A 22,768-nucleotide genomic window follows, 5' to 3' on the forward strand; every position below is an offset into this window, starting at 1 on the left:
AGTGTTGGTATTTACTATTTTCTTATTAGAGATTAATTTATTGAAAATAAAAATTAATTGGGAGAAATTTGATTGTTTATTTGGAAAAAAAAAATTTAAGAAAAAATCAGATCAGAAAAGAAAAATAAAAAAATAAAAAATAAAGTCTGAAAAATTAGATCATGTTGTTCGTTCCTTCTTCCTTGACCCAAAATTGAACCACCGCATGGAGGACTCACCGTCACCGTCGACATCGACATCGAGACAGAGCAAGAAGGCGGAACTTTCGAATGACGCTAACGTCACCGGGAACGGTGGAAGTTTCGGTTCGGTGAACGAGGACCTTCTCCAGAACATTCTGGCGAGGCTCCCGGCTCGTTGGTTCGCTTCCGCTGCTTGCGTCAGCAAATCATGGAGCTCTGTCTGCAATCGAATCCTTACTCGTCCAAAGCTCTCTTCTGCTCTTTCTCTCAATCCTTCACTTTCCGTGAGTTTCACCTATTTCCCCCGAATCAAAACATTTCTTAAAAGCTAGGGTTAATTGAAAATGGAAATGGAGCTTCATGATTCTGTCAGCTTGTTTTTGGAGTAAAATTTTCGAATTTGTGCTGAAAACGATACATGTTATGTTCTGACGAACTTAGGAAGATTGCATTTTGCCCTCAAATTGGTGATATATATGGAAATGAATTTAGTGCTTGAATTTATGATAAGGACTAATTTTATGCCTAGCATTTTTTTTGAGTCACCAATTTGAGCATTTACCCTTATTATTTATCTTTTTGATAACTCAAATTTATCATCAAATGTGAAAAAATTTGGTCTGTGTTTCGACAGAAACGATGTTTGTGTGCATGTGTTGAGATTCTTAAATGAATGGTATGGAATAGTGTGAGTTGAATATTTTTGAAGTTGATTACCAATGTGTGCTTCATACTAACAGGAAGCTGTAGATGATGTTCTTCAGAAGGTTCTGTGTGAGCCGATTCGGCCTCATTTTGCCATTGTCAATGTTGGAAGTGGATTTGACTTGGAGAAGATAATGCATCTTGTATGGGATTAAAAAATCTCTTCTGGTTTTTGTGGTGGAAGCATTGTTTGTTTTGCACCGCTGACTTTGGTCTGTCTCTTATGCAGATAAGAAAGACCCTGGGATGCAACATTCCGATTATTGTTACCGTGTCAAATGGTATTATAGGAAGGGATGCACTCACTAGTGAATTTAAAGAGGTTGGATCTTGATGCTTGTTTCCATTTATGTTATGGATTTGGTAAACTCAATTGAACATGGATACTTTGTGTAGGTCAAATGGGGAGCCCTTTTTAGTGGTTTTGAGGGTGAATCTTACGCAAGAAATGTAAATGAAGGCATATTATTGACAGTTGGCTACCTTCCAGGATTAAAGGTTGAAGCTATACCATTACGGCATCCAACCCGGGTAACGAAGTCTCTTGTTAAGAATTTGAAGTTTGCATCCTCAGACATGTGTCCTTGACTCATCCCCGATATTAATGAATATGTAATAGTATAGCATATATGCAAGAGGTTCCTTAAGTTGCGATGGCTTTTTAGCTCCTTTAGGCTAGTGGCCCCTCTGCTCCCCCAAGAAAGGCATTAAAATTGTGACAATTTTGCATTAATTTATTGTAAATTAAGTTCTTAATCAAAATAGTAGGGTCCTTCATTAGACAAGTAGTTCTTTACTTAATGTGCTACTATTTTACCATTTAGCATCACAATTAACAAATTATGAGTTGCTATTATTTTAGAAATATTTTTGATATAGTTATAGAGATAAGTTCCTAAGAAAGATGCGCTAACCCCTTCTGGTGCCTCACTGCAGCTCCGTAGATGCGACATTCTGTACTGCTTTTGATTACCCTGATACCATCTAGATTAAACAATTAAATTAAATTAAGACTGGTATGTGTTATGCTTTTATGATTAACGAAGTTTTTAAATAAAAACATTTTTGATGCAGATATATTCATCAGTGTGTGTTGACGATTTTATAAAGGATATCAAGGAATATTCAGCCTCTGTCTCCAACTGCCCATTTCCAGTTGGGATTATATTATTTGGAGTTAGTAGTTATCCACATACTTGCTAACATTTTATTTAATGTTAATAGATATTTTTATTTTCTCATTGTTTATGTCATTCTTGACTCCGAATCACACTGATGTGGATTCACAGAAAGCAAATGGTGACATGAATCCAGTTATGGAGAAGCTAGGTGAGTAGTACGTGTATGCATATATTTTGTTTTACCTACAGTGTTTCTTAATGATTTTTTTTTTTTTTGGTGATACCTAGTTACTCTTTGTTTAACTTTTTTAGGAACAGTTATAACATAATTTGGTATTTTACTTGATAGAGCGTGTATCCATTTTTTGTCTGATAAAAGTGTAGGGAATTAAAATGCACTGATGTAGATAGATCAAAGATATATCATTGACTAGTGCCTTGCTACATAATCTATAAGGGATGCATAAAATGGGAATTTGGTGCTTGATTTTTTACAAGACGTGCATTTTCTTTCCCCCCTGGATGGAGCAACTTCTGTTCTTGACCTATTACAAATAACGCATATTTTTGCTTCAGGAATGTGGTTGGCTGTTTGTTTTGGGTTTACTTAGTGACTTATTTTATTACAGATTGTGCCATGCCAAGAGACACTGTTATTGTAGGTGATGAGAGGGGCTGCTTTATATACAGAAGTGGAAATGCTAAAAGGAATACAATTGGGTCCTTAGATGCTATTGCTCTTGTATTTGCTCAGGATAGAGACAGGTCTTCAGGTACTTTTCACTATCTTTTTGGTAGCTCTTGTTTCTTGGTGTACATATGATCCATACCAATCTGTTATGGTGCATGCTCTCCTTTTTCATTATATGGAATGTGATTTTATGTATTTCTCAAAGGATAACTCCTTTATTTTCTTGTGTAATATTCTAATATTTCATGGGACAAATTGTATCATCATTCAAATAGTTTTCAAAGAAAATAAATAAATGATTGGGAAATAACCTCAACTTAGATTAGACATGTCTAAATATCTATTAGCTTCTTCTCTCATATAGTTGCTGACAATAAAGGGTGTCTTATGCATATGATCTTAGAAGTGATTGTTTCCGGATACAAAGCCTTGATATTGAGTTACATGTATTATTTTAGTTTTCATTTATTTTAGCAATTCTTCACAAGTTACTCATTTTTTTGTGGAATGATTTCTCAATACAGGAAATATTAAATTTCATGTTGCATTGTCAAATGGTGTTTCACCTGTGGGTACAACATACAAGGCAGCTTCAGTCAGAACAAGCAACACTGATTGTTCAACATGGTTAACTGCCAAGAGGGAAGGGCAACAACAACTTCTTGATGGTCAAAGTATTCTGGATGACATTAACAATTTGGTGCGCAACTTTTGTGTGTGTATTTTTCGATAAAACTGTCATTTCCATTCTTGAATAACAAACCTTGATATAATGTAATTAACCCTCATCCCTTTTCAAAATGCTTTGCAAGATAAGATTAATGGAATTAGGAGCAAAACAATTTGACGAGAACTTATTTTGGAAGTAGAGACAAATAAGTAAATAAAATTAGTTGAGTTCTTATAAGATTGATTTAATGGAATTTTAACTAAATATGTTCGTGCCATTATATCATGCTGATTTTCTCCTATTTTATCATTTTATATCCCTTCAAGTAAACTATGATTATAAGTTTTGGTATTGATCATGATGAAAAAAAAAATTAATGCACACTTGACTAGTAAATTTGGTATGCTAGTTTTTGCTGCAAAACTGAAGATAACATAGGGTGATGCTATCTGTTGTTGCCTTCCCTTTTTATTCTTTAATTTGTAGTTTTCTGAACCTTAAACAAAAATGTGGCAGCTGGAAAATCATATTGCATCACCTGATTTGTACATTGGGGTGATTAAAAACAGAAAAGTCTCGATAGAAGGAGGGAAGCCAACACCAAGATCTTGTATTGCATATCATGGAGTTGTGGGGTATGATACAAAACACTTATTATTTTTATCTTCTTTGTCATTTTAAACAAATATCGCAAATTTTGGCCAATTTAGGTAATTGGTATTATACAGCTGCTTATGGCATGACGGTTATGATATGTAAGCAAATCAAGGAATATCAACTGAAAATCACCGCAAAATTTTATGTTTTTTTTTTTTGTTTTTTTTGTTTTTTTTTTTACCTTATTGGGGAATCATGTGCTACATTGATAAACCTTAGCAAAATTGGTCAAGCATGTAACTATCTATATTATGCTGTCATTTAGATTCTTGGAAGTTGGAACTCTGACCAATATTCCAACTCGTATTTCTTGTTCGTTCTAGGTACAATTATATTTAGAGAAACTCTTGGAGGTCAGTAATTTTTAGTATTTTTTGTCATGATTTGGCCAGCACAAACAATAAATTGTCTTTAACAAATAAATTTTACTAATTCATGTGTGCAAACTCAAAAAAATGTGGGTGCAAACTGTATTGATTCATGTGTGCAAAACTCTGATAAATATAGGTGCAAACTATATGTTTCTTGTGTGCAAAACATCTGTAAATATGAGTGCAAATTATTGCTGGCCAAATGCATGTAAAAAAATGATAATATTTGCTGGTCATGTAGCATTGCTCCTATATTTTATTACTTCAAAGTTAAGCATTAAAATGTTCTCTATTTTAAACTCCCTCATTAGAAAGGGCTATTGTGTTTTGGACAGAGGTGATGAAGAGTACCTCTACGTTGATGGAACTGGCATGAAAACAGGAGATATCTTCCAATTCTACTATTCTGATCCTAATGCCGCACAAGCTTCAGTTACTAAGGTCCATGATGCTCTGAAGAATATTAAGCTCAAGGGTGAAGGAAACAATAGTTGTGTTTTTGGGGGCCTTGTGTTTGCTTGTTATGGCCGCGGCGAATCATTCTTTGGATGTCACAATGTGGATAGCTCCCCGCTCTTAGAGTGTTTTCCAGGGCTACCAGTGGCCGGAGTATTTTGTGGCGGAGAAATCGTGCGTCCTTTTACTACTATGATTAGTCGAGAAGGAAGCCATGTTAACTGCTGTCTGCATGTTTACAGCTCTGTATATTTGGTAATGTCATATACCCCTCCATCTATGGGATGTTAGATTTTTCTCAGGTCTTTGTCTCATGAGATGTACATTGCTAAATTGAATATGATGGTTTGTTTCCTCTTTGCTATAAAAATTGATAAAACTATCTTATGGTGTATTTAATAATAATGTTGCTTTGGATGCTCATGGAATTTGTGTGGTGTTATGTGGTAATGTTCTAATATCTCCATGCTTCATTTTATGATTGAATTGGACACTTCTGAACCCCACAAAGTTTCAAAAGTGCCAAGCTTAGCAGCAATGCATGGTGACCCTTTTTGTTGAAGGGACAGATTACTGTATATATAATATATGTTTACTTTTTATTTGAGAAATTGAGATAACAATTAAAAAGGTTTCCCAGTTTTAATTCAAAATTGAAATGGTCCCCTAAATTTTAAACTAATCAAAATGGTTTCTCAGTTTTAAATAGTAAATCAAAATAGTCCTTCCGGCAATCATCAAATTAACGCCCATAAAAAGGGACCATGTTAATTATCTCTATCTAATATTATGCCAATCAAAAAATTAACGTGCCCTGCACTTTTGTTGATAGTGTTAATTCGGTGATTGTCAAAATGGCCATTTTGATTTAAGTTTAAAATTGAGATACTATTTTGATTAGTTTTAAAACAAAAAGATCATTTTGATTATCAAGCTAAAACTAAAGGACTATTTTAATTGTTATCTCGAATAATTTGATATTAGTTCTCCAATTCCAAACTTCCTCATTCAAGCCTATTGGCAACACAGAAAAAATGATTACTGATATAAAAATATTTTTATGTAAAAATATATTTAATTATTTAACGATTCTTAATCATTATTATTATGAAATTTTAAAAATTTTGAGAATAAATTTGTTTTTATTCTGATTAATCAATTATATTTTAGATTATAATTATAAGTTTGTTATTATTTTTAAAATTTTAAAAGTATTAATAAAATTAAAACTAATTTTAAATTAACAAAATAAATATTTCACACCAGAAAATTTTTAAGTAAAAATTTACATATAATTATTTTTGTGTAAAATTAATATTTAAAAATAAATAATTTAATTAAATATATTAAAGAGTAAAATATCGTTTTTGTCCTCAACGTTTGGGGTAAATTTTATTTGTGTCCCTAACGTTTAAATATCTCTTCTTGAAGTTAGAATACAAATATCTGGTATAAAATCGATGATCCACTCTGAAAAATAGTTCATCAAAAGTTAAAACTAATTCCTACAACATTTACATAATTCACTTTTCTAAGAACATAATTGAATCTAAACATAAATAGTGGATATAATATTAAAATCAAACACATCCAAGTGAGGTCTAATTGAGAATGAATACATCCAAGTGAGAATAATTGAAAAATATAATCTGATTTGATAGTATAATTGATAGTAGGATAACATTGAATCACTTTTATAAACGTTAGGGATACAAATAGGACGATTTAAACGTTGCGGACACAAATATGACTTACCTCAAACGTTGGGGACAAAAACGATACTTTACTCTATATTAAATTATCTAAATATTATTAACAAATAATTTCTATTAGTTTATTACAGTTACATGTACCCGCGCACGCTGGACAAAATTCCACGTGTAACGTGTGTTGTAAAATGTCCCAAAAGCATGGCGTTCTACTCTTTCTTTTAACATCTCTCACCACCACGACAAGGAAGAAAGAATCGCTGACGTGGATGAATTTTATTGGCTCCATTTCCAGAAGTTAGCGTGCACTGACTTCTCATCTCTCATAGCGTCATAGTATCTTCTCTTCTCTTCTCTTCTCTTCTTCTACCTAGGGTTTGCTTCCTCCTCTCTCTTTCTTCCTTCTCCCTCTTTTCTTAGTCGCCGGCCGGTCCTTTAGCTTCACCGGAAACTCAATTTTCCGGTCATTTTCCCGGCCACCGTTACTCCGAGCTGCGTTTTTTCGATTAATTCGTCTTCACTTTGAAGTCAACATAATTTCACAGCAGAGTGTTTCAAATTGAACTTGCTAGCTTCTATCTTCTATCTTTTCGGTGAGTTTCTTTGATTTTGAATTTTGTTAGTTTGCTTGTTTATTTATTTATTCATTCATTGATTTTGGTTTTGTATTTGGAGTAGAAGGGAATAGAATATGGCAAGTCAAAGTGGTGCGTCTCGAAGGAGCATAACGTCTGTTAGAAAATCCATTGATCATGGAGCTTCTCAATCTAATGCTCGAAAGTCTCTTTCTTCTTCGCGTCCCTTGTACGTTAACTCAAGTTCTTTTCTCTTTCTTATTTTCATGTGGTTCTGTGTAGAAATGTTACTTTTTCTTCAGCCGAATGATTCCTTTTTATTTCGGATAAAAATGCTCTTTTTTGATACTATTTCACCTTTCACAAGTATGAAATGAAAAACTTTTCATCAATTACAGAACTGTACCAATGTCAAAATTTACATTTTATGACTTAATTTATGTCCAAAATCCTTGGAAGACTTCGATACTTCGATGATAACACGTGCATTTTCATATTGTTGATTCTCTGCTCTTATTTTTAGGTGTAAAGGAATTAACTTGAGAAAAAAAATGTTAAAATATTTAAAAGCTATATTCTATTGTTAGTACTATTAAAATTTAAAAGCTATTAATTCCGGTGGTCTTTCTTTGATGTCGCTTTTAGAAGAATTCACGTTTTTCGGTGCTATAATTGCAAAAGTACTTTGAAAGTGTTATTGTCAGACAAGTATTACTTTGCAAAGCGTTGCTTTATTGATTGGTTTGTACTAATGGTAGCAGCGAACTGTTTATTACAATATTACTTTACTGATTTTGGGGTCAGTTTCTAGTTTGTTAGTAGTCAACTTCAAATAATTGAAACACTTTTCCAAACAGATCGTTTTCCAAGAACTCTTAACAAGCAGAGTACTTGAAAAGTGTATTCCAGAATGTTTGGTACTTTAACGTTGCTTGTTGACCTGTTGCTATATTCTGGTACTATTTGGATGTACTTATTATGCATTGACATTAATAATCTACATCAACGAAGTCATGTTTGTGTCTAAGGAGTAAGAACTGCCCACAACTAATCTGAACCACTGAATCACGTACATTACGACATATCATTTAATTTCTGAAGGCCAAAATGTTGGATACATTTCATGAGATGATAAGTGCACTTAGTTCATCTTTAAACAAGCTTGTGAATTATGATAGATGCTGCTTAAGAATCTAAAAAGATGACACTTTTTATCAATTTAAATCATGATATGATCTCTTGTTGCCAATTGGAAATCTGATCAGGGGACTGACGGCAGAGCGGACAGTAAAATCATTGCGTCTTTCAAAGGCTCTAACAGTACCTGAAACAACAACCATCTATGAAGCTTGTCGTCGCATGGCTGCTCGCAGATTAGATGCTATATTACTCACTGATTCAAATGCTTTGCTCTGTGGGATCCTTACAGACAAGGTATTTACTCATGAAGACTTTTTCTCATCATTTAACAAGAAAGTTTTAATACTCTGCCTGAATTTGCAATTTTAACATGCATGATTGTGTCCTATTTTTGTGGGTTGAAGGACATAACAAAAAGAGCTATTGCCTCAGAGCTTAGTCTTGAAGACACACCTGTTTCTAAGATTATGACAAAGAATCCAGTATTTGTCCTTTCTGAAACTCTTGCAGTGGAAGCCCTCCAAAAGATGGTGCAAGGTTGGTTGTATTTATAGAGAACACTTTTCTTTACAAGTTGACTATTCTTTGTTATTCCTTTTAAGTTTTAATACAGAGTTGACATATGTTGACAGGCAAATTCAGACATTTACCTGTGGTGGACAATGGAGAAGTTGTTGCCATACTTGATATAGCAAAGTGCTTGTATGATGCTATTGCTCGTATGGAACGGGCAGCTGAGAAAGGAAAAGCAATTGCAGCAGCTGTTGAGGGTGTTGAAAAACAATGGGGATCATCTACTGCGGGTTTGTAGAGTATTTTCATTTTTGAAGACTTATCTCTTTCACTTTGAAATCTAATGAGGGGGAAGATGCCCTGGTTGTTGTTAGGTTCACGGTTTATTCTTTCTAGTGGCTGAATTTGTTAAATGCTAATGTGGTCTTTGTGCAGTCAATTCAACATTCATTGAGACTATTCGGGAACAGATATTTAAGCCATCATTGTCTACGATCATTCCTGAGAATTTAAAGTAGGTAATATCTTCTTTTTGTTTGAGTTGATGAAAATTTTCTACTTAATTATTCTATGTATGTAGTTCCCATTTCAGTTACTTTAACAGATAGTGTTTCTTTTCAGGGTTGTAACAGTTTCACCAACAGATTCTGTTTTGACAACTACGAAGAAGATGGTTGAACTTCATTCAAGTTCTGCTGTTGTGACAGTTGATGGCAAACCTCGCGGCATCCTTACGTAAGTTTGTAGCCAATGAAATTTTCAGCCATCCACTTTGTCTTTTCCTTTTGCCATCCCCCAGTTGTTTTTATATATCTTTAGATTATTTATTTATTTATATTATAATATGCGTACAAATTTCAGTTCCAAGGATATATTGATGCGGGTAGTTGCGCAAAATCTTCCTCCAGTTTCAACTCCTGTTGAGAAGGTACTTAATTTTATTTTTTGGCTGTTTAGAGCAAGCTAATTTATTTTGTTCACCTCCTCTGTTCTTTGATTTTGGATCACCAAGGTAAAATATTTCATGTCACCATATCTTAGAAAAAAAGAAGCTATTCTGAATTTCATTGTTTTATTGTCCCTCTTGTATGAATCTGTTCAACACTATGTAGGTGATGACTCCTAATCCAGAATGTGCAGTTATTGATACACCAATAGTAGATGCACTTCACACTATGCATGATGGGAAATTTTTGCATCTTCCTGTGGTTGATAGAGGTAATGCCATGATAACTGGAATGGCAAAGAGGTTAATGCATCAAATATATTTTCTGATTTGGGTGGTTGAAAACAGATGGTGGGGTAGTTGCGGTGGTTGATGTGATTCATGTCACGCATGCTGCTGTTGCAACAGCAAGTCAGGTGTGTTTTAATAGACTTTTATACTCGATACTGTTTATTGCATGGACTGTCCATTTGATTTTTGTTGCATGAAAATGGGATAAATGGAAATATTTATGTATAGACTTCCGACCAGTATCCTTTATTTGGCTCTGTTGATATTGTTGATTGCTTAGACTAGATGTAGGTTTAAAATTATCAAATACTGTCCATGTACTGATAGGCATTGATATCTCAACATGTATGGCTATTATTGACAAGCAGTTTCAAGTCTGCAGTTTAGTTCTGAACCTGGCAAAATGCAACATTTGTTTTAGCTGATTGTTGCTCTTTAAAAACTTTTCAAAGATAACAATTGGGTCTTAGGAAGGGAAAGGGAGTAGACGGATCATGCTAAACAAATTAATTACACCATGTAACCATTTACCTGTGAATTGGCACACAGTATGTTACCAGCATGCCCTTTTTTCTCCCTTTGCAAGAGTTTCATGATGTCATTTTCTCCACTAATTAGGTTGGAAACAATGAAGCTGCCAGCACCATGATGCAAAGATTCTGGGATTCGGCCATGGCCTTGACTCAAAATGATGATGATGACGAAACACGAAGGTTATATATGTTTATACGTATTGAGTTTTTTGGAAAAGTATTTCAAATTCTTTTGATGTACTTACACTTAATTTATTATGTACCAGTGACAGTTCCTTGAAATTTGCTTCAGAAGGAGGGGAAACTGGGAGATCCCTCACTTATCTTGCAGCAGGAATGCCAAATATATTTTCATTCAAAATACAAGATAGGAAGGGCAGAATGCATAGATTCACATGTGGTATGAGTGCATTACCAATTGGATCTCTTTCTGGTTTCTGTTATACTTTTGACAGCATGTGAATGCTAGTGTCAACTATAACTATCAACATATTTTCTATCTAGTCCTTTCAAGAGTCTCACTTGAACAAGACTGGGTTGCATAGTCTCCAGTCAGTGGATGCATATACTCCTCAAATATAATCATGTATTTTCTTCTTGATCTACTTCATAGGTAGTAATGCAGTAATAATAAGACTTTTGTGCTTGATTTGTTTTGAATTATTAACAATCTTGTGTGTTGTGGTAATGCATCTTCTATGTAAATACTAAACATTGACATCAAGTTTGAGGGCAAGTAGAAAATTATGAGTTGAGTGGTTTCTGTGGTTGGTTGCAATTCAGATACACGGAGCATGACAGAGGTTATAACTTCAATCCTTCAGAGACTTGGTGATGATATTGACCCCAATAATCTACCCCAAATTCTGGTACTCTTCTGTATTATATATTCATTCATAAGATTGAGTTGACATGATTCCAACCTGAGGCAAGTTGGTCATTGTTTTTCTTTTTTTATGTTCAGTATGAAGACGAAGATCATGATAAAGTCATATTGGCTTCAGACAGTGATCTTGCAGCAGCTGTAGACCATGCAAGGACAACTGGCATGAAGGTATAGTTGTTATGTCTGCTGAATCCTTTCTTGAATGGACATTTTCTGGAAGGGGGGTTACACATTTGTTGCTTTGAAGGAAATTTTAGTCTAGTGCAGTATAAGATAAATGTGTCTTTCTATTTTTTGTATAAATATCTTTTCATAGGATCAGAGATATCACACGGGACCAGCAAACCTGGAAACTTTTTATAGAAGCACAGGTCTATTATAGCCGCGCTGAAATTAAATTTGTTAAAAGATATAATAGTTTCAGTGGTGTTGAACCCTTGGCCATTTGATGGCATTTGGTTTCATGCAATCTCAGACACTGATCATTTTGAGAAGGTTTAAGGGCAAGATAAAGCCTGTAGACTTCCTCAAGAGTGGTTTGTATCTGATAAAGCATTCTCTACACCTGTTGAGGCTTGTGGCAAAATGGCAATGCCCTCTCTTTATTTGGGTAGCTTCCTCAATATATAAAACTTGGAATTCGACTTATGGTCGAAGTACTTGTAGGTATCATAAACTATAAATCTGCCTCGATGAGTCTGACTATGGATTGATGAATTTTCGCAGGGATTGAGATTGTACTTAGACTACTCTGGAACCGGAACCGGAACAGGAACAGGAACAGAAAAACGCATTCATGGGAGAGGTTCTGGTTCAGGGAGTTTGGATCATGCTACTAAAGATGCATGGGCCTCAGCATACAGTACCTATGCTGCTGGAGCTGCACTTGTTGCAGGCTTAGGCATATTAACATACTTGAAGCGAGTTTGATCGAAGTTTAGTGGCTACGCCAAGCTGAAGCCATGCACATCCGCTAGCTCCAAAATTTTGTATTACTGAAAACCATTTATAGGTAAATTTTTTCAACAAAAAATAAAAGGCAAAAGGTCAAAAGCATTTTTTTAGCCTTCACTTTGGTTGCAGCATAGATCGTTGCTTGTATATTTACAATTTTAGTTTTCTGCAGCGTCATCAGCCCTGCATAGTGTACAAGAACAAACGGCATAACCACAAGTTTGTGTCCATTTTCTTCCCTCATCTATGTGAGTTCATAAAGTCAATCACTCAGGATTGAGTTTGGAGGGGATGATGATTTTTTTTTTCTCTTACAATAATGATCTTGTTTGTACTTTATCAGTAAAAAGTTTAATAAGCTGTGTGTAATGACTAAATACTAATGATAGTGTTACAAAGATTGATTGACTTGGTATAATTGAGACTTGATAATGTAAACTTCCTTTTTCTTACTAATTAACATTATCTTTTACTTCTTGAACCAAATTGAATTAAAATCTTTTTCTCTAGTTGATGAGGATTCTTCTTAATTATTTATGCCAGATTTGTGGCTGTTACTACTACATAATGTCTACCCCAGAAAATTCGGACTCACATCTTTTCTGAGGTGTGTTTTTAGATTTTATCACTTTTTTTAATCCTCTTTGGCTATTCTATTATTTAAGTAAATAACACTTTACCTTTGAAATCAATTAGCATCCAACCGTGAAGAGAGACTACAAATTAGTTATCCAATGCCAACTCTTTTATTATAGATTAAAGATATATATACTAGGAAATAAATGAATTATTTTTAGGTAACTATTTGTATTTTGCTGTTTTTCATATTATTGGTGTTTTATATGTTTTTTGGTCAGATGAGAGGCTTGGAACGCTCCAGGCTCCAGCATAAAGACATGGTCTGGCCCATTTGGCCCATCCAATCTTTTGATTTCGAGTCTCTTGTTTGTATCTGGGCCCTATTGGCCCCATGTTTGTCTGAAAATCAATTTCGTTTTCCCCTACTATTTTTCCCTCAAAATAATTCAAAAGTAGGACAAAAAAAAAAAAAAAAAAAAAGAACAGAAAGCAAAGCGCGTCACAATTCACAACTATTCTTTTCTGTGCTCTTTTGACCATAAGCACCGACAGAATCATAACCATGTTACTCTCAACTCGAGCATAAAGAAATTGCCATTTTTCTTTTGTTAATTTAATTGTTGCCGGCAACAAATTAGTAAATTACACTCGAAAAGATGACACTACCATAATAAAGCTTAAAACCCAAATCCTAAAGCGAGGTTCATATAAAAATAACACTAGAAAGTAAAAGAATATTAATATATAAAACACTCAAATTTAAAATCTAAATTTAGGAATCCAAATGATGTTATGCTAATTGTTAATAATAATAGTGAATATAAATAAATAAATAAATAAATTGCACGTTGTTCTTGTCTCTCACATGCATTACTGTGTGCATGTCAATGTACAAGTGACCACCAATTAGTCTACATAACTAAAATAATATAACATAAAATATAACTAAAATATTTAATTTCCTCAAGAATATAAAATAATACTAAAATATATAACTACAAATTCCCTTGTGGTCTCAAACGCGTGGATTGTGTTGCTAGTTTTCAGAAAATTTGCAGTTTCAAACTTTCAATTTCTGTCCTTATATGAAAAATTCAACTTATTACTTTCATATTCATTTTAATTGCAAGACCAGATAATATATATATATATATATATATATATATATATTTTTTTTTTTTTTCCTTTTGTTTAATTAAGATATTGTTGTACGGGAAAGGATTGAAGTCTCTTTCTTTTTACCTGCTTTATTAATTCATGTGGTGGTAAGTTTCAAATGATTGCCGCTTTTAATTCACATATTTATTTTCCAATCATAGTAGTATTTTTAATTTTGAATGATACGAAATAATGAATATATATATATATATATGATGATGATGATGAACTTTGTAATTATTTAATGAACGGAATTTGATACTCATCAAGAGACAGCCAATAATAATTTGATTAATTTCTACTAAATTGAAGTTATTTGCAAATGCCAGCTCAGCATCATTTGTCTTTCTTCATCACGAGAAATTACAACTTCGTTACATGACAAGAAAGATTTATAGGATTAAATTAACTTTAAATTCATATCAACAAGCTAAGTACCTAGCTGCCCAAGATTCATGTCTTTCAAATTCTTCGAAATTTAGGATTCTAATCCACATCAAAGGGTTGGTTAATGGTTATTCCGTTCTTGTGAACCCAAATCACTATTTAATCATATACTTATTTCTATTACGTGACAAAGTTCTCTTCCAATCATATGAAATATAATTAATGCATACTGACCTAATGACAAAAGGACTATCATTATTCTATACATGTACAAAATAATTAAATAAGACATAATCACATAGGATATTTCCTTATAGATTATAAAGTGAACAAAGTTTGAGACTTTGAGGTAGTTAAGAAGGAACAAATTTATATTAACAAAATTCTAGTTTGATTTCTTTTTATTAATGGAAGAATTCTTTCTTGCTTCTCTAAACCCAAAAACAAACTACTTAAAAGAAAATAAAAAATAATAATGACAATCCTAAAATTCTATTACAAAATTTTAAATAATTAACAACTCTATTTTCATTCTTTTTTTTTTTTTACCAAAGATAGGAGACTCGAACCCGCAACCTCTTAATTGAGTATGAGGAGACTATGCCATTTGAGCTATTATTCTCATCGACTATTTTCATTCTCTCTTCTTCACAAAATAAAGAAAAAAAATATTTGTGTAGTTAGTTTCTTTAATTTGTTTTCTTATGTTTTTTTTTTAATCAAAAATAGGGAGATTCGAACCTACGACTTCTTAGGTAAGTATGAGAAGACTATGCCATTTGATTAACATTATTAAAAATATATATATTAAAAATAAAAAATATTATATGAACAAAAAATCAATCATCATATATTGTGTATAAATATATATATTATTTAATTTATTTTTAATATATATTTTATATTCTAATATATATTTTATATGAATAATTAATTTAATAACTAATTTTTTATATACACTTAATATAGTTAAAATTTAAAAATATATTAATAATTATGACCTATAAAAGTGGAGTTTGAATTAAATACTACTAATTTGAGTTGATTGAATGTTCAATTCATTTGTTCGCTTAAATAAATATAAAAATTTAAATTTTATCTTATAAATACAGCAACTTATAAACCTTTAAATAAAATTTAAATTCAGAACGAATTATTTCTTGTCCCATTAAAAAAAAAAACTACTAGTAAGAATGCTTTAAACAGAGTGTGCGTAAAAGGAGGGTGTAGGAACCACAATACGACACTTTCAATTTTCACATTCCCATTAATTGCGTCACCTTTTTCTTCTTTTTCCAAATAATATTCCCACTTGAACTTGAGTGATTGATTCAGTGAGGTAATGCACAAAAACAGAACAACCATAACCAGAAGCTTCTCTTTGCTCTCTCATGTACTTACTTTGCTATTACTGCTATCTAAACACTTCCTCAACCATATCCATTGTTACAAAAAAACCTTCTTAGTTCTTAGATTCACATTTACATTACGAAATTTGCATTTTTAGATACCCATTTGGCAAAAGAATCCAACTTTGGTGTTTAACAATGGGGGTTATCAAACCCAAATCATCACCACCAAACCTTGTTTCCTTCATTGTTTTGCTCTTTCTCACTGTGTCAAGTGTGTTCCTTAACCCAACAAGTTCTGGTTTTGCAACAGCACAACAACAACAACAACAACAACAACAACAACCTATTAAGACCATTGTTGTTTTGGTTATGGAAAACCGTTCGTTTGATCACATGTTGGGTTGGATGAAGAAGGAAATCAACCCTTTGATTGATGGTGTCACAGGTGATGAATGCAACCCGGTTAATTCCACGAACCCAAGGAATGGTACAATCTGCTTCACTGATGATGCTGAGTTTGTGGATCCGGATCCAGGACATTCATTTGAGGATGTTATGGAACAGGTATTTGGTTCAGGAGGTTCAATTCCTTCAATGTCTGGTTTTGTGGAACAAGCATTGTCTCTGTCTCAGAATCTCTCTGAGACTGTGATGAAAGGGTTCAGACCTGAGTCTGTTCCTATTTATGCCACTTTGGTTAGGGAATTTGCCGTTTTTGATAGGTGGTTTTCTTCAATTCCTGGTCCAACTCAACCCAATAGGCTTTTTGTGTATTCTGCTACTTCTCATGGCTCAACAAGCCATATCAAGAAGCAATTAGCAAAAGGGTATCCACAAAAAACCATCTTTGATTCATTGCATGAGAATGATTTGGACTTTGGGATTTATTTCCAAAACATCCCCACAACTTTGTTCTATAGGAATTTGAGGAAATTGAAGTACATTTGGAAATTCCATCAGTATGATTTCAAGTTCAAGAAAGATGCTAGAGATGGAAAGCTTCCACCATTGACTGTGATTGAGCCTAGGTACTTTGATTTGACCGGTATTCCGGCCAATGATGATCATCCATCTCATGATGTTGCTAATGGACAAATGCTTGTTAAGGAGGTTTATGAGACACTAAGAGCAAGCCCTCAATGGAATGAGTCTCTTCTCATCATTACATATGATGAACATGGTGGATTCTATGATCATGTCAAGACTCCTTTTGAAAACATCCCTAGTCCGGATGGAAACACCGGTCCAGCTCCTTATTTCTTCAAATTTGATAGATTAGGCGTTCGCGTGCCCACGATCATGGTGTCTCCTTGGATCAAGAAAGGGACTGGTAAGGTTAAAATCCTCATAGTTTACCATTTTGTAGCTTCTAGTGGGTTATCAAAACCAATTCCATTGGATACTAGATTTGTTTTCCTTGTCCTTGACCTCTTTACTTTCTTTTCAAGGGTATTCTCATCATAGTTACATGAATTCACCAATTAGGTAGTATACTGCGTACCAATTCGCACGAGCTGCGTATCAATTCATCTATGTACTGGAACGTATTGCGTCCCATGTAATGATGATTATGATGCCTTTTAGGGATCAGATAGCCTTAACTAACCTTGAACCCAATTCCATTGGTTGATTTTCTAGAGCCTATATATGCTTTTGTCCTTTTCCTTGTGTTTTGAGGTTTGTTCTTTTGTAGTTGAATGTTGAGTAAGTGTGGGTTGTAATTGATTGATTGTATATGTTGGAATCTTAAACTTCAAGCTACCCATGATTAGTTTGAAATGTGAACTAATGTACTACACTGATCTGGTTTTGTAGTTGTAAGTAGGGCCAAAGGACCTACCGAAAACTCCGAGTTTGAGCACTCTTCCATCCCTGCCACCATAAAGAAGATGTTCAACCTTTCATCTAACTTCTTGACTCATAGAGATGCATGGGCTGGGACATTTGAGCATATTGTTGGGGAGTTAAGTTCCCCAAGAACAGATTGCCCAGGTATCATTTCCAAATCTTTTCGTATCGAATTGTCAAGTTCCTTCATGTATGTGGCATCATGTGGTAATTGAATTAAGATTGTGTGGTATGTTTGTTCTAGTGACTCTACCGGATGTAACACCTCTAAGGAAGACCGAAGCGAAAGAAGACGGCAAGCTATCCGAGTTTCAGAGTGAGGTGGTTCAATTGGCAGCTGTTCTCAATGGTGACCACTTCTTGAGCAGTTTCCCGGACGAAATGAGCAAGAAGATGAGTGTGAAGGAAGCTCATGGATATGTAAAAGGAGCTGTTTCAAGGTTCATAAGAGCTAGCAAAGAAGCCATCAAGCTAGGGGCTGATGAATCTGCTATTGTTGATATGAGATCCTCCCTCACTACTAGAACTTCAATTCACAATTGATAGGAGTAATAAAAGAAAAAAAAAAGAGGACAAGTGTGGTTATCTTTTATCTAATTATTAATTATTATAGGTTGTGAGATTGTTCTGGTGTTAAGATACTGTTAGGTTATTGAAACTGAAGTTTCAATAGTAGGGAAGGGTGTGTGCCAATGTGGTCTGGTATCTTGTGTGTGAAGAAAGGTTCATTTTGTTTTTATTTCTTCAAACATTTACTCGAAGAGTAATGGTTTGGTTAGTGCTTAAAGTTAGCAGTAGAAAAATTTTAGTCTTCTTGTACAAAGTACAAATCATATTATAAATGAAGCACCACGATTTTATTGAGTTCCTTCTGTTTTTCATGCAAATGATTTTCTGGCATTCATTTTATTATTATTATTATTATTATTATTATTATTATAATGAAAACGTCCAAATTTTGGTTTGATTCCATAGTTGTCAAAAATTTCATTTGGGTTGAGTGAATTTTCTTTTCAAATCAAACGGCAAACACCCTCCTTTAGGGTATGTTTGGGAAGCTTTAAAATAATTTTTTTGAGCTTTTTATTTATGAAAAGTAGTAGTAATAATGTCTGGTGCAATTTTTAAAATTAAATTACGGCTTTCTAAGAAACTATTTAGGAACTTATAGAGAAGTTAAAAAAAAAAAGACTTCTCTCATAATACTACTTTTTATCACATTTTTATAAAATAAGCACTTTTAGAACTAAAAATCAAAATACAAAATAATTTATTTATAAGCTATTTTTAATATAGTTATTTATTGTTTAAGCTTTTTTTAAAAAAAAAATTAATTAAGCTATTTACCCAAACTGAACTTAGTGCAACTCCAATAAGATATTTTTTGGATATTATTTTTGACATCTACAGTAACTACAGATTAGTATTCCCACAGGACTGAAACCTGTCCCGTGGATAAATTGGGATGGAGGAAGGAATTGATATACCTACCTCACAAGGATCCGCGAAAAAAAAAATTAATTAAATGTCTTTATATATATAAGTTGTGTAAATAACTCTAGTTCATTTTTATTTTAATTTATATATTAAAAATTTTATATATATCATTATGTTAAACTTATGTTTAAATTGTATTTGATTTGATATATTTAATTGAATTGTATATGATTTTATTATGGTTGTGTAATTGGGCATTGAAGATGCTTTTATTGGTGTTGTAATTGGGCATTGAAAAGTAGTTGACAACGATAATCTTGCCTGAAAAGGAGGCAATTTATAAAATAAAAATTCAAGGGTTATATAGAAGTACTGATCAGAAATTCATAATATTTATTTACAAAACCTATTCTTTAACTCCCAAGTAGAGAAGAAACAGTAAAGAGAGAATGTATTATCTGCAGTATAATAAAAATCATCCCTTTGAGTGTCCTAGAAATGTTAAAGGGTCGCATATTTTTCAAAGCAATCATGCTACTTACACAAAAACAAAGACACTAAATTAACTACAATATAAATTTTATAATAAAATATAAAATACATATTGACAATAAATTAAAAAACAATGTATTTATACAAAAATATATGATGACAAATTTAATGGCTGATTTTTTTTTATGCGCATAGCATTTTTGTTTCTGAGGATAGAGGAAAACAAAGAATTCCGCTAAAGAATGACACCAGATCCGTGAGACCAGAAATCCTGCTACACAACATTGAAAAAAGAAGGTTGTTAGGATCATGTTTAGAAATCACAGGCATGAAAGAAATAAAAGGGAAAGTAAAGAAGATGGTAGGTATAGATTCTTTCACTTTATAGAGAGTAAGGATCAATGGATACCAATCTCATCTTGGTTTCTTTTTTCTTTTTTTTTTTTTTAAATTTGAAATCCCAACAATTTTCTCTCTCAAAGTAGAGAAAGACCTTTATCCTTTATTTTCTTAACTCACAAGTAAAGAAGAGGGAGATCTTTTCTCATTAAACTTGAAGATTTTTTATCACTAAACTATGTAACCACTTTCCCATCCCCTTTTTTTTGGTTCATACACACCCACTCACACACTACACTAGAAGCTCTTTTTCAACCACTAGGGATCACGCTTGGTGTGTCTCTCTAAGAGGCAAACATATTTGCCACTAGTACACAAGCCTCAGCCACACTTTCCCATCCCTTAATCAAATATTTCTCAAAATCAAATAAATGAATATGGTAATTTTCAAACTGGACCTGGAAATAAAAGGCACCAATCTTAAACCTATATAAAAAAAATAAGGTAACAAATACAATTCTTGTCATAACAATCGGATGACTTAATTCTTTGATAATAGTTAAGTAAAAAAATTCTAATCGTAATCGCACATTAAACAATAATCTCAGGGAAGGAAAAGATCCCTTTTGTGATCAACTATGCAACTTCAAGTGTTAGAATATCAAGAGGCATAATTATCACTTACTGTACTCTGAACTCAGGTTTTCATTTTATGATACTATCCTCAAATTTAAGAGTTCATCCTAATCTTCAGGTTGAATAAGGACTTTGCCACGTTGATATATCAGAGAGAAGATCACGCAGTTGATCAATGAGTATCTTTAGGTGCATGTTCTTGTTGGCAAGCTCCTATATTAACGAACAGATATTCAAATGTTAAACACAATAAATATAATTTGAAAAACAAAATAGCTTGTTTCAGCAAGCTAAATTTATTAACCCAATTAAGTTGTTTCAGCAGTATTAACCAGTTAGATTGGCAAGCCCCTAGAAGAATAAAATAGCTTCCAGTAAACTTAGCTGACATAACATGGATCCCCCAATACACAAAATTTGAGCCCAAAGTGACAATTTCAATGTTCAGGAGTTGAAATATTTATCATAAAAATATATCAAAGTTTATAGAAACATATAAAAACTTCGCTGCAACTTACCTTTCTTAGAGAAGAGGCTCGCTCCTCCAATTTCTCAATTTCCATATCATCCAATTCCATTGGACTATCAGTTGAACCAGTGTCAAATGATTTTGCCTGTAACACCGACCTATTTAGTTTCGTGGGAAAAGGGAAAAAAGCATCCCTAGACAAAAAGTTGTTAAGTTCACAATAAAGAATATGCAAGTTTGCATGCCAATATCCTTTAAACTTCATTTTACACTGCATGGTTCAAATTCCGGCAGATGACATGATAATACACAAGAAACAAGTTCAGTGAAGGTGATGTATTATAGTTCTACAACTATGGTTCTGTTGTTTTATCCTTTAGTAAGATCACTATCACACCAGTGTTTATCATAGTCATGGAACAAATTATATATAAAACACATGAATGGATAAGTTTGGAACTCTTGTGAGAAAATATTTGAAACCACTCAATAATTAACTAACTTGATATCATATGAATATGTCATACACTTAGAATTAACTAACCACTTTACTTGAGATAATCATTCGTTAATCCTTCAGCCAGATAGATCATTTTCAGTACTCTATGAACAACAATTACCATAGTATTCTGACAGTTCTAAAAACTTAATCCCTATCCAAACCATGCATGTGCCAAAAAATAAAATATATTGAATAAATAAGAGTTTAATTTATATGCAACTGTCACATACATAAAAATGGTTTGTCTTCAAATTCTGAAAACAAAAAAAAATGTACCTTTTGAGAATTGGGAATTGCTTCGAGAACGTTTCGAAGAGAAGCAATAGCGTTCTTATAGCGAAACCTTGCCTCTTCGAGTGCGCCACCAGCGCCAGCTCCTCCACCAACGGCACCACTCTCAGCATGGTGGTTGGAGTTATCGGAGGCAGCATCTCCGGCGCCACCGTTGGAAGAGTGAGAAGAAGGACCGTTGTTATGGTGAAGCGGGGAAGCTGAGGAAGCTGCAGACGGAGAAGCAATGGACCACAAAACGGGGTTGCAGAGCTCGTCGTTCATGGAAGATAGGATCTGAAAAGCGTACTCTATGGTTTCTTCGAGGTACTTCTGGCCTTCCATTGCAAGCTCCTGTGTCGTTCTGGAACTGCTTGAACCTGAAACGATGCCGTTTACTACTGATTGCTCTTCCATTTTAGTTACTGCTGAGTTCAATCGAGTGTCTTGGATTGTTGATAGTGGGAAATTGGAAAAAACCCTAACCCTAATTTGGAGAAAAGAAAGTGAAGATTGAAAATCAGAGACAGAGGGATTCGAATCTGTTCGGGTGAAACCCAGAAAAATCCAAGTTTACCTCCTTTACCACGTTCCCCAAATTTTAAATTAATTTGACAAAATTATTTAAAATAAATAATCTATCGAATACTTTTATTATTTTAATTTTTTATCTTTATAAAATTAATTTATAAATTTTATTATTAAAATGGTTAATGCTCAAATTATAGTTTACTTACCTAGAAAATTAAATAAATAAAAAGCCAGAAATGCACTTTTACTTTCTATCTATAAGCTTTTACTTTTAGATTTTACTCTCTTCATCGTTTATAACAAAAAAATATATTATATATTATATAAATGGTTAGATTGGTCTTAAATTTTTTAAAAAATTAATCGTT

The 22,768-nt window shown here is 33.2% G+C and overlaps 4 protein-coding genes across 15 annotated transcripts; 3 read left to right on the forward strand and 1 right to left on the reverse strand.

Annotated features, from left to right (window-relative positions):
• The first annotated feature begins 58 nt into the window (after window positions 1–58).
• On the forward strand, window positions 59–5,276 carry LOC112770989 (F-box/LRR-repeat protein At5g63520). 3 transcript variants are annotated; one of them, XM_029295076.2, is made up of 11 exons: window positions 59–466; window positions 923–1,030; window positions 1,117–1,209; window positions 1,284–1,418; window positions 1,962–2,063; window positions 2,177–2,216; window positions 2,638–2,781; window positions 3,224–3,399; window positions 3,886–4,004; window positions 4,350–4,379; window positions 4,733–5,276. In XM_029295076.2, the coding sequence occupies exons 1-10, from the start codon at window positions 206–208 to the stop codon at window positions 4,363–4,365; spliced, it is 1,194 nt and encodes a 397-aa protein (XP_029150909.1). In that variant the 5' UTR covers window positions 59–205; the 3' UTR covers window positions 4,366–4,379; window positions 4,733–5,276. The 3 variants fall into 3 exon arrangements, with proteins under 3 accessions (XP_029150909.1, XP_025671308.1, XP_029150910.1); XM_025815523.2 differs by lacking the exon at window positions 4,350–4,379; XM_029295077.2 differs by lacking the exons at window positions 3,886–4,004; window positions 4,350–4,379.
• A 1,341-nt stretch (window positions 5,277–6,617) lies between these two features.
• LOC112771166 (CBS domain-containing protein CBSCBSPB1) lies at window positions 6,618–13,554 on the forward strand. 9 transcript variants are annotated; one of them, XR_011876118.1, is made up of 18 exons: window positions 6,618–7,155; window positions 7,241–7,366; window positions 8,403–8,571; window positions 8,682–8,814; window positions 8,910–9,080; window positions 9,226–9,304; window positions 9,412–9,525; window positions 9,652–9,718; window positions 9,903–10,008; window positions 10,085–10,152; window positions 10,646–10,740; window positions 10,827–10,960; window positions 11,344–11,429; window positions 11,525–11,614; window positions 12,173–12,458; window positions 12,573–12,648; window positions 12,944–13,007; window positions 13,258–13,554. XR_011876118.1 is itself a non-coding variant. In XM_025815810.3 (15 exons), the coding sequence occupies exons 2-15, from the start codon at window positions 7,254–7,256 to the stop codon at window positions 12,374–12,376; spliced, it is 1,629 nt and encodes a 542-aa protein (XP_025671595.1). In that variant the 5' UTR covers window positions 6,618–7,155; window positions 7,241–7,253; the 3' UTR covers window positions 12,377–12,856. The 9 variants fall into 9 exon arrangements, 3 of the variants coding, with proteins under 3 accessions (XP_025671595.1, XP_072080761.1, XP_072080762.1); XR_011876119.1 differs by having other exon boundaries at window positions 6,813–7,155; window positions 7,244–7,366; XR_003186936.3 differs by lacking the exons at window positions 12,944–13,007; window positions 13,258–13,554 and having other exon boundaries at window positions 12,573–12,856.
• A 2,115-nt stretch (window positions 13,555–15,669) lies between these two features.
• Window positions 15,670–18,588, forward strand: LOC112771139 (non-specific phospholipase C6). Its single transcript, XM_025815771.3, has 3 exons — window positions 15,670–17,206; window positions 17,692–17,868; window positions 17,969–18,588. Exons 1-3 carry the CDS (start codon window positions 16,072–16,074, stop codon window positions 18,265–18,267), a joined length of 1,611 nt encoding a protein of 536 aa, XP_025671556.1. The 5' UTR covers window positions 15,670–16,071; the 3' UTR covers window positions 18,268–18,588.
• A 946-nt stretch (window positions 18,589–19,534) lies between these two features.
• LOC112772222 (mediator of RNA polymerase II transcription subunit 30) lies at window positions 19,535–22,540 on the reverse strand. 2 transcript variants are annotated; one of them, XM_025817122.3, is made up of 4 exons: window positions 21,876–22,540; window positions 21,147–21,242; window positions 20,678–20,841; window positions 19,535–19,927 (listed from the first exon to the last, which is right to left on the reverse strand). In XM_025817122.3, exons 1-3 carry the CDS (start codon window positions 22,284–22,286, stop codon window positions 20,743–20,745), a joined length of 606 nt encoding a protein of 201 aa, XP_025672907.1. In that variant the 5' UTR covers window positions 22,287–22,540; the 3' UTR covers window positions 19,535–19,927; window positions 20,678–20,742. The 2 variants fall into 2 exon arrangements, with proteins under 2 accessions (XP_025672907.1, XP_025672906.1); XM_025817121.3 differs by having other exon boundaries at window positions 19,535–19,924; window positions 21,876–22,509.
• Between the last annotated feature and the right edge of the window lie 228 nt (window positions 22,541–22,768).

This window comes from Arachis hypogaea, chromosome 18 (genome assembly GCF_003086295.3).
Source record: "Arachis hypogaea cultivar Tifrunner chromosome 18, arahy.Tifrunner.gnm2.J5K5, whole genome shotgun sequence".
NCBI classification, from domain to species: domain Eukaryota; kingdom Viridiplantae; phylum Streptophyta; class Magnoliopsida; order Fabales; family Fabaceae; genus Arachis; species Arachis hypogaea.